The sequence below is a fragment of the Phaethon aethereus genome (genome assembly GCF_964289735.1).
Source record: "Phaethon aethereus genome assembly, chromosome: 12".
Taxonomy (NCBI): domain Eukaryota; kingdom Metazoa; phylum Chordata; class Aves; order Phaethontiformes; family Phaethontidae; genus Phaethon; species Phaethon aethereus.
Genome location: NC_138588.1, coordinates 22,359,670 through 22,370,358, shown reverse-complemented (window position 1 = coordinate 22,370,358; position 10,689 = coordinate 22,359,670). Strand labels below are relative to the sequence as shown.

Genomic DNA, 10,689 nt, shown 5'->3' with positions numbered 1-10,689 from the left:
ACTGTTGCAAGACCTGGTATTTTATATATATATAAAAATATATAAATTATATAAAAATTATATATAAAATATATAAAAGTTTTATAGAAAATAGATAATTTTCTGTATGATTTTTATAATTTTATAGAACATACATTTTAATATCATTTTTATATAAATGAATATAATTTATATATATATAAAATAAGGACCTGGAAGTCCTTATTTTACAGATGAGGAACTTAGGCATACAGACAGAATAGTAAAAAAAAAAATCTTTTAATTTTAGATCTCCAATTAGAAATACTCATGGCCTGGTTTTGTCAGAAAATATAACATGGCGAAGCATCTAATTTAGTCAAAAGTTGAATAAATTCTCATTTGCTGCTGTTACATCTGCTAGTGCTCTTCACTTCTGCAAATCAAACTTCAAAATGTCAAATCAGGCACCTAGGAAGAGAAGACTGCACAATTAGCGCATCGCTGTGAAGTCTCCATTTTAAGCACTGTGCTCTGCATCCCATAGGAGTTCAGAGGCTGAAGCCCTTCCCGGAGCAGCAGTCACCCACCTCAGCCACAGCGCCCTGCTTGCTTTTTCCCTGCAGTTCCCCGCAAGATACGTAAAGTACCTACATCTGATTTTTATAGTAAATAAAGGGGAAGTTGTTTAGGCACTTACCTTGCTTCCTTGAGCTTGGTTCAGCGTCTGAGCCAGGCTTATCCTTTTGCACTGGCAGGCTTTATTCTGGTATTTCGTAACTTGGGAGTGCTTTATTTTGCAGCCTAACTACTGTTGTTTGAATTGTTGTTTGAATACATGTGTATTTCTCTTCCATTTAGAGATAACCTAAAGAACCCCCAGCAATTTAATCCTGTGTTGACATGGATGTAGGCCACCAGTGGTGTGGAACCTTACCCTAAACGAGGAATGTAATAGTTTGCGTACGGTCCAGCACTCGAAGGGAACGACGTGCGTTCCTGGTGCATTTCAGATACTTGCTGCCAGTAGAGACATGACTCTTTTCCAGGTGGTCTTTGTTCCCGTTCCTAAATCCCGACCTTTGTGCTCTGCCTCCCTTTCTCAGTCTCTGTCATTCCCACATCTACATCCCTGTCTCTAGTGAATTCCCTCTTCCCGCCGCCCTTGCTGCATCCCACACCCAGCCTCGAGGTTGCGTGTCCTCCTCCCTCGCCCCGTGCCCGCTCTCCCAGCTGATCCCTTTTGCCCAGCAGATTTTCCTTCGGCCCTTAGCCAGGTAATGTACTGGTCTTGCAACTGGTCTTGACAGCTCCGGTCCTCCTGGGCTGCACGTCCTTCTCCCAGCAATTTTCTCCCATTCCCAGTCTGTTTTTAAGTCTTCTCCCAACAGGCTGGCTTCCAGACTCTCGCTTAGGAGCTTCGCTTTATCCCTCCCTCCAGGCAGGCCCAGTTTCCCCTTCCAACTCCCAGTTCCCTTCCAGCGGCCCGGAGAACCTGTCTTTCTCCAGACCCTTTGTGTCTGCCAACTTATTCTTCCCCAATCCAGTTCTCATCCCCACCGCGTGTTACTCACGGAGCTTCCTGCTCCGCGTTTCCCCGAGAGAGGACTGGAAGGACAGGTTCCCCACTCGCTCTTCCTACCTTTAGACTTGGCATGGTCCAGAGCAGCCGGGAACTGGAACTGCAGGTCCGGCTCCTGCTCCCACAGCCTTGGGCTGGGAGGTGCTGGGTGAGCACGGAATGGCTGGAGAACCACACTGCGGAGCGCTGGTAAGCCCCCGCCGAGCACAAACGGCATTTTCAGGAGGGTTTTTCATGGCGAGTTTTGAGGGAACACCTCTGACAAAATGACCATTCCTGTTTTCAGACTCGAAGATCCCTGACAGAAGGAACGAAGGAAAAAATGTTTATAATTTCACCTGAGGTATGAACTCTAAGATCCTTAAATTTCAGCACAGTGGTGAGTCTGGCACTACTAAAAGTGACCGAAGGTGGGGGTTTATGCTGGGAATTGCTGACCAGCTTTAATAGGAGTTATACTACCAGCCCTCCCTTTTAATCAGTGCTTCCATTTTGAGTATAAATTACAGTTCGTTGCTGGTGATCCTTCTGGCATATTAGATACCGGCGTAAGTCAGCAATCATAATATGGAGAAATCCAAACATCCTCCTGGGGAGGTAATTATTCCTCGGTGCTCCAGGATATTTTTAGTGGAGGACAAAATCCCCCATTTCCTGACAGAAACACCGAACGAAATCATAAAATAATGAATCAAGTTTCACAATGAAAAAACACTTCAGACACCTGTATTAGCTGATGCTTTGTAGTCACGTCAACGTTTAATTAGTCGTGCGCATCTCTGCATCCATGTGTACAGCAAAACGCGCACCTGCGCTTTGGTGCACTGCAAAATGTGTCGGCACCTGCCTCGCCCAAAAGCCTCTAAAATAAACAAATCTGCAAATCCCGCCGGATCAGGGATAGTTTCACGGGAATACAGAGGTGCCTTCATGAAGAGGGACACCCTCACCACATGCACGGAGGTTATCAAGGTAAACTTCCCTGAAATTAGTCCTCAGTTCCTTAGCAGGAGTGTCACTGGAAAAGCCAGTTTCTTTCTGGAACAAATGATTTAAAACTAGTTTTAAAACATTTTGCAGTACAAACGCACATTTTGGGGGGGTGTGTACCCATGTTTCACATCCTGCGGTGCCCCAGGGCTACGGTTATCTCACCGTTACCACTTCTTGAGCCCTGGTAGTATGTAATTTGTGTACTGAAAGAGATGATTCAATTAGTCAATAATAACATGAGCAAGGATAGTGTGCATGTTGTAAAAATACAATTTAGTGGGCAACAAGCTGAGATGGAAAAAACATAAGGGTACACTTTGTACAATTAATGAAGGAGGAATGTATATTTATAGCTCTTATTGTGTCCTTTGTAAGGATATGGCATCCCGAACACTAAAACCGTCTGGTAACGATGCAGCATTCAAATCGTTTGGATTTGAATGGTAAATGCTGTATAAAACTAATTACCCCCCCCGAGGATGAAAATAGATTTCATTTGCCTTTTTAAAGCATGTTTGGTCTTTTCTTCACATTTATTTATCCTTTGGTTTGTTGAGAAACATGCTTATTACTTAAGTCGGCATCCCAAATCGAGCAGCAGAGATCCCCCCTACGAAAACAAGTTTCTGCGAGTTATTTTTACAAGATTTTAAAAGATTTTTCCTCTCTCAGTAGCCGGACCACCGCATCTCCCTGCCGGTTGCCAGCAGCACACAGCACGACGACTCCGTGCTCCGCAGCTACTCCTCCGACTCGCCCAATTTGCACAGATAACCGGGTTGGCCCGTTGCAATTCGTTTTCGCACGTCTTCGTGTGTGGCAACACGTGCAGGTTTCGCAGCCACGCTGGGCTCGGGCGAAGAGAGGGGGAAAATAAAAAGTTTATTTCACTGAAAGACGGAAACTTCATCGCATCGCTGCCGCCGTGGCTGCCTGCAACCCTGTCAGGAGCGACGTGCTACCGAGGCGTGCCGAAACGCGGGGGTTCGGCCCGAGCTCATCGCCCAGCTCCCTTCGGGACCAGGGCAGGGCCCGTGGCGGCCCCGGGGAGCGGCAGCGGCCTGAGGGGAGGGCGGCTCGGCCCGCCCCGGCCCGCCCCAGCGCTCCCGCCTCAGCGCTCCCGGCTCGTGCCGCCCTTCCTCGTGCGCAGGCGCAGTGGCGAGCGGCCGGGCGCGCGCACACCTGGCGCGGGGCGGGAGCGCGAGGGGAGGAGCGCGCGGGCGCATGCGCGCGGGCGGCGGGGGGAGGGGGGTGGGTGGGCCGGGACTGTGTGGGCGGGAGCGAGGGGAGGAGCGCGCGGCGAGCGCCCCTCAGGCTCCGCGCGAGGGAGCCGCCGAGCCCGGCGCTGGGACCGGCCCGCGATGGAGTGAGCCTGGCCGCTCCCGCCCGCCCGCCCTCCTCGCTGGCCGCTCTCCGGCTGAGGGCCGCCTCCTCGGGGTGCCGCAGGGGCGCAGCCCGGCGGCGGAGGAGCGGGGAGCGCGCCCCGGCCGGCAGGCAGGCAGGAGGAGCCCCCCGGGGGAGGGGCTGGCGCTGGGTGCCCGGCTGCCGGGCGCGGGGAGCGGAGAGATGGCGGCGGGGAGAGCCCGGCGGCTCCTCGGCTCCCTCTGGATCGCCCTTCTCCTCGGGCAGCCGGACCCGGCCGGCGCCGCCGCTCGCAGCGGCTCCCAGAGCCTCCTCACAGGTAAGGAGCGGAGCGAGCCCCTGACAGCGCCGAGGGGGCGGCGGCGGCGCGGGGAGGGGGCGTCCGGCGGCCCCGGGAGCGCGACGGAGCGGCTGGGGGTGGCGGTTGGGGCCCGGGGGCTGCGGGAGCCGCCGGCGGAGGGGGGGGGGGGCGGCGGGAAGGGGGCGGTGGCGGCTGCCCGCTCCGCGCCTCCCGGTGTCGCGGGGGTCCGCTCCGCCGGTGCCAGTGGGACGGTGTCGGCGGCGGTGCGCGCACCAGCAGAGGCCACTGCGCTCTTCGGTAAGCGGGCGGTCCCCTCTGCCAGCGCCCGGCGCGGCGAGCCGAGCGAGGCACACCTGAACCCCCGCTCCGCAGCCTACATGCCTCGGCGGATCACCTGTGTGGCAGGCTGTGCCGCCGGCCGTGTGCCGGAGCACGCGTGGAAGGAGCGGGGGGCTCCAACGGGCTCCGCCTGAGCTGGCGAACGCCGCTGGAACCGGCGGGGACTCGTTACCGGAGAGGGGCTGACAGACAACCTGTGGAGAGAGGGGAACTTGCCTGAAAACTGTGCCGCAGTGGCCCAGAAAGGAGCGGTCTGGCAGCATTTCAGTCGCTGTAGTTCTCACACCTTTTGCTATTGTTACCTTTAATGATCCGTTATTGAATCCTGGTTCTTTACAGGCTACGAAAGCCATAATCTCATCCAGATGAAGAATGGTCTGCCTAGGAGAAGGCTTTCTAAAAAGGCCCGTGCAAGAGACCGTTAATACTGCAGAAGGCTCTCTAGTTTTGCAGTAATGTTACCTGCTCGTTTTGCAAAATGTTGGCTTTAAAAAGAAACTTTTTTTTTTTCCCCCTCTTTGTCAGCAACGAACTTAGTAGAAAGCTTGAAAGAAAATCTGGTCTTGGATGTTGAATGCTGGGATTTTTTTTTTTTTTTATTTCTTAATGCTCTCCTGTAGATTGAGTCCTGATGTTTTAAAAGAAAAGCTTTGTGCAAGTGAAATTTGGAAAAAAAACAAAACAAAACCCTGCTGGTTAAGTGAGTGGGTTTTAGCAACTTGGAAAGGCGAGAGTGGTTAAACTGATATTAAATGGTATAGTTGCAAATCACGTTAGGCAGAAATGCTCGTGGTAGTTCTCATCTTAGATACTACTGATGTAACCATGTATGCTGACTCCTGTTGACGGGGAGTATATTTATTTATTCTCTTACACAGTACAAGCTTTGCAGATTCCAGGTCTGAAGCAGATATATTTTTTTTTCCCTTTTGAAAAATATTGTACTTGGGCTCAAAGATCTTCAGAGTATGTGTAACGGATAAGTTACTTTTTTGATGTGTAAAATCTTACCATGTGATGATTCTTTTTCAGTATTTACTGCTCTACTGACAGCTCACCGTAGTTACGGTTGTGTTGGTTGCTCTTTGCTACTTTAAAAAAAAAAAAAATCTTTTTTGGTTTGACGAAACCAAATTGACAGGTGAAGTTTTATATCTCTTGAAGCCAAATATGTGAATTAAGTCAGCAAAGGGGGAGTGATGTGCTGAAACATGCAAAATAAATCCTTCATTGAAGCTGACTTTTTATCGGGGTGGGAATTCATAAGTAATGGCATGGAAATCTTGGAAGTTCTGGTGAACCCTTACTCTTTCCTCTTTTCTTTGTTTGTGGAAAGTGCTTTTATGCTGTATGGGTGAATACCGTCCCCTTTCATCCCTGGTAAGGACCAGGAGCCAGACTTCCCCTAACCCTGAGGGTGTTCGTACCAGTTATTTAGAGGGAGTGAATAACTGAGGAGGGAGAGGCTGTCTTGATTCTTTGTCTCAATGAAGATGAGATAATTCATGCATAGTGAATGGACTTTATCTTAAATCACAACATTTCCCACCAGATTATTAATATTTTTTTATTAAATAGGAATGGGTGAAGCTTGACCTCTCTGGCATTCTCTGAAGGGTCTTGTTAGGCTGGCGTGAAGGGCCAGAGAGGCAGAGGAACATCCAGTTTCTAGGTCCAGATGGAGGTTTAGACTGTGAGACTTGCAGCTCTGCTTGACAAGACAGAAGTGCTTCTTGCTTTGTCCAGAGTAATAGATTTTTAATGAGAAAAAAACCCCAACCAAACAAAAAAAAACCCCAATCCCCCCCCAAACCCTGCCCAAAACAATGCTGGCCTTTTGGTGTTAATAAAAATGACATGAAAGAGCAGAAGTTAGATATGTGGAAGCCTGTATTCTTTGTATGTAGCTGTGCATGTTTGAGTGACATTTGATCCCATCTATAAATAGCCAGTCATTGCTCTCTGAAGAAGAAAAGTGTGTAGCTAAATTATTTCAGGAAAAAACTGTACAACTTCATTTATTTGTGTATCTGTAGACATTAGCATGTTTCCTAGTCTCTTTGGTTGCTTTGCGAATGAGGTAAAATGAGCTACTGATTTTGGAATTAGGACAATATTTCACTGAGCTAAGGGAATAAAGCCAAAAAAATCAGTAGTAAAGAACAAGCATCAGCTGAAGCTAAATCCTGCCTTGTGTAACTGTTTGCAACCGAATTGAGATTAATGTAAAACCTTTGATCTATACAGGATTGCGTTATTGAGAATAAAATTTAAGTTGGTGTCACTTTTAATTTTTAATAGAAAAGCTGTGATAACCTAGGTACACCATTAAGATTGCAAATTAGATTATTCAGAAGCAGGGAATTTGTTCTGTCTCTCCCAGTATTCTTGAAGTCCTTGGAATCAATATGTATTTTGTTGTTAAAGGACAAACCGGTGGTTTCAGAAGTCCACAATCAAATGCAATTAGAAATTGGTGGGCATGAAAGCTGTGTAAGGCTCCCAGAACTGAACAGGTCTTTTTAGCAACGTGTTGATTACAGATCATCGATACAGTATGTGCTGTTCTGTAGGATGCTCCTTCTAGGTTGGGACAGGAGCGTATTGAAGGCTAAAGATGGGAGTGTAGATCTTCTGGGTTCGTTAGAAACATAAGGTCATAATTTGTTTCTGTTTTCTATGCACTTCCTGATTATTTCTAAATATATCACAGGTTAAAAATAGAGTAGAAAGATTCAGGTCTCAGTTACATCCCAAGTCACTTAAGCACAGGTCTCCAGCTGATGCTCCCGTTTCATATCAATATGGTGTATGTCAGCCTCGTGTGCTGACATACACCATATTTATATGAAATATGCTCTGGGTGTTGCATATGATCTGGTAGAAGCAACGTGATCGCTTCTAGCTCCGGGCACGTGCAGAGACCAGCACCACAGCTTGTACACGTGTATCCAGTAGGCAGCAGCGAAAAGGTCTGTGGATGCTGGAGCATGTTTCTTGCGCGGATGAACTATTGTTCGAATAATCTGTGAATTGGGCTGCCTTTCCCTGGGGTTGTGGTGATGCCTCGGCTAGGAGTGTCAAAGTTGCCTATGGCTCTTGCAGCGTGTGTTTATTTGCTTTATCAGTCATCTCCTATAAGAAATGATTTGCCTTGCTTACGAAGCTATCCTAATAAACTATTATTTCCATTTAAAAATTGTAAGCTGTGTGTACACACCTGTGCCTAATATTTATTGCAGTGAAAAACTGTGAACAAAAATTGAGGTATCTTTTAAAAAAACAAAAAAATTACTTGGCTCAGTTACCTCCCGCTAGCTTATCGGTGGAATTTAAGTAAGGAAATTACATACCGTAGATTTTTCTTTACATAAATAAGAGTATTTGGTTATTCCTGGTGATAAAATGTCCTTCTAATTTGCAAGACATTAACTTTCAACCAAAGATTCTCAGGGAAGTCTGAAAACTACTTAGGCACCCACCGTGTGTTTGCTGCATTGCCAAGAAGAGGAGAGTGATAAAGAGTGTGGAAATGGAGTGGGAGTTTAAGAAAACTACACAGAGAGCAATGCAGTATGTTTCTTAACCTTTACTTTCAAACTATAAAAACATTTCACTTGTGCAACATCAGCCCAAGTATGATACAGGGTTTGAAAGCAAATTTTCGTACCATCACTAGTTGGGCATGGAAATAATTTCATGTATAAAAGGTATGCTGGTGTGTTTGTAGCTAAGTTTTCTAAACATGCAGTAATTTCATATATGCAGGATTTTTAAAGTTTCACTTTGCGTTGTCTGTGAGGAGGTATAACTGAAATTCTTGCTATATAACTGATTAATGCTCATTTCCCATAAGGAATCTGTTACTTCTGTTTAACGAGATTGCGGGGATTTCGGTGGCCGCTGTATTAGAATCCAGCTGGCTGCAGGGCCGAGATTGCAGCTTCTCATGCGTTCGACTTGAACGCTAGTTACAGAATGGGTTTATTTACTTGCCTGTGAATGTTAATAACTGGGTGTTCAAGCCCTGAAAAATCAAAAGTCTTAGTGCAACATTTGGAAACGGTAGCCGAGGCAGTGATCTGCGTTCGCTTAGCCTGTGTGCTGGGTTCTGGGTGCGGAGAGATAATGCCCCAGATAGGCAGAGGGGTGCTGCTTCAGGTTATCGTGCTGAAATAGATCCCATGCCTTGAATAGTTAAATATAATGCTCTGAGGCTATTGATCTTAAAAAAAAAAAAAAAAAAAAAAAAAAAAAAAAGTAAACCAGTTCCTCTTAACAGGGAAAATGTCTCAGCACTGTGGAAACAACAGTCATATTTTAATGATTGCTGCTATTGATTTACTTCTCCAGTTAAATTGCCAAGATGGAAGTGGTAATCCTGATTAATTCCATATAAATAGATAAGCACAATTTGTATGTGTATAGTTGTAGAGTTCTTTAGGAAAACTGAAACCCTAGCTTTATGTGGTATTTTAGATGCTTTAATTTTAAGTGTTTTTTTACCATTTAGTATTCATGCTGAAGAGAGTATCTTAATTTTACAAAATAAACAGACTATCAATTTATGATAAACCCTTTTTGCATCAGTCAAAATAGCTTTTTTGTTACAGCTGCCCTTATCAAAGGGAGTGAAGGAATTGGCAATGTTCTACTGCTAAACTTTCTTGGGAGTTTGGGTAATTCCCTGGAGTATGTGAGAACCGTCAGGTGTTTGAGTTGTAGAAAGTGAAGAGATTTAATGTGTAGTTTCAGTGAGAACTATTTAATGTCCCTTTAACAATAAGATTAAGAAGTAAATTACTACAAAGCAAAGAGTTGTTTTTTTTTACCCTCATTGCTTCTGGATGTTTTGGAGTACTTGAAAGTAGTTGGAGGTGTTAGCAGAGAAAAGATCACAACCCAATCCTTAAAGGTGCTGTTCGGAAGGGGCTGTCCAACTCAGGAACCCACTGGCCTCCAAATACCTGAATTTACATATTTATCTTTTTTTATGGCATTGATTGATTCTTTGCCAGTCTTTGAACTTCCCCGGTTCAGCTTTGGTTTGCTATCATGAAATGGCCAGGACGGAGAATGGCATTTTTGGGAAGGTGCTGGTAATTTATGATGTGACAATGTTTTATGCTTCCTATTCCTCTTGCATTCCAGTCTTCATAGTTATTCAGTAAGAGATCTTCTTTTGAGTTGATAAATTGATGTAGAAACAGTGAATTGTGTGTTAGATCTTTTTTCTTTTCTTCATTGTTCTGCATACATTAACAGTGAATTTGCTTTGCTGTGAAGCAGTTTGTGCAGCTGACTTGATACTGGTTACCACTGAAGAAATTCAAGTTCTCTGCTTATGCTGAATTTCTTCATTTGCAAATTTTAATCTATTGACCATCTTAGTGCATTGGGTAGGTGTTAGCTCCTGTGAATGACTTTAATTGCTATGAGTTATGGCCACTCGAATATTTTGTGTCTTATCAAAGCGTAGTGGCCTGATAACTTTTGGTATCCTCTGGTCATAGAGTTTTGTCCAGAGGTCTTTTTAAAGTGGAAAAACTGTTCTGTGACAAAATTACCCACTACATTCATCTGTTCAAAGAATTTTGAGTATACAATTCCCCTTTGTAGCTAAGTTAGGTAGGATTTTAATTGTTCCCCATACAGGAGTGAATCTTACCATGTTTTTGTTAATTTCTTTTTACTGTTGCATGAAAAACCTTAAAACTGTATACTTGATATCTTTTTTTCATTCGTCTATTACAGAGGCTAAGAAGGTGTGTTAGTTTTTGGAAGTAGCTGAGTCACTTAGAGGTCCATCAGATGTTTCAGCCCTTCAGATGACCTGGTGTGTTTTTACTCTGTAATAATGGGAGGGCCAGGCTAAAAAAAAATCCCTTACCTGTCTGACTGCCACTGAAGGCCTGAATGTCTTTGCTGTCTTGTTTAGTACGACCAGTAATTCCTAAGTTTTTGTACTTCTGCCCTCTGCTCCTTTAAAATTTCATTTCATTTCTCCTAGTTTTCTAACTGCCTATGTACTTCATATCCTTTTGGGTTTCAGTGGGGTTGTATTTCTGCTTGATTGGCAAAGCTCTATTGAACTTTGCCACCTATTTATGGTTTTTTATCTTCCTCTTTGGCATAGAAGTGTGGACAGCTTCTG

The 10,689-nt window shown here is 45.3% G+C and overlaps 1 protein-coding gene across 1 annotated transcript in view; it reads left to right on the top strand.

The window, feature by feature from the left end:
- Window positions 1–4,099: 4,099 nt before the first annotated feature.
- The window catches only part of NEO1 (neogenin 1), a gene marked incomplete at its 5' end in the record, with an annotated part of 204,531 nt that continues 197,941 nt past the window's right edge, over window positions 4,100–10,689 (top strand). The window contains one exon of the mRNA XM_082005375.1: window positions 4,100–4,214. Coding sequence (XP_081861501.1) covers window positions 4,100–4,214 — 115 coding nt within the window. The remainder of the gene's footprint in view (window positions 4,215–10,689) is intronic.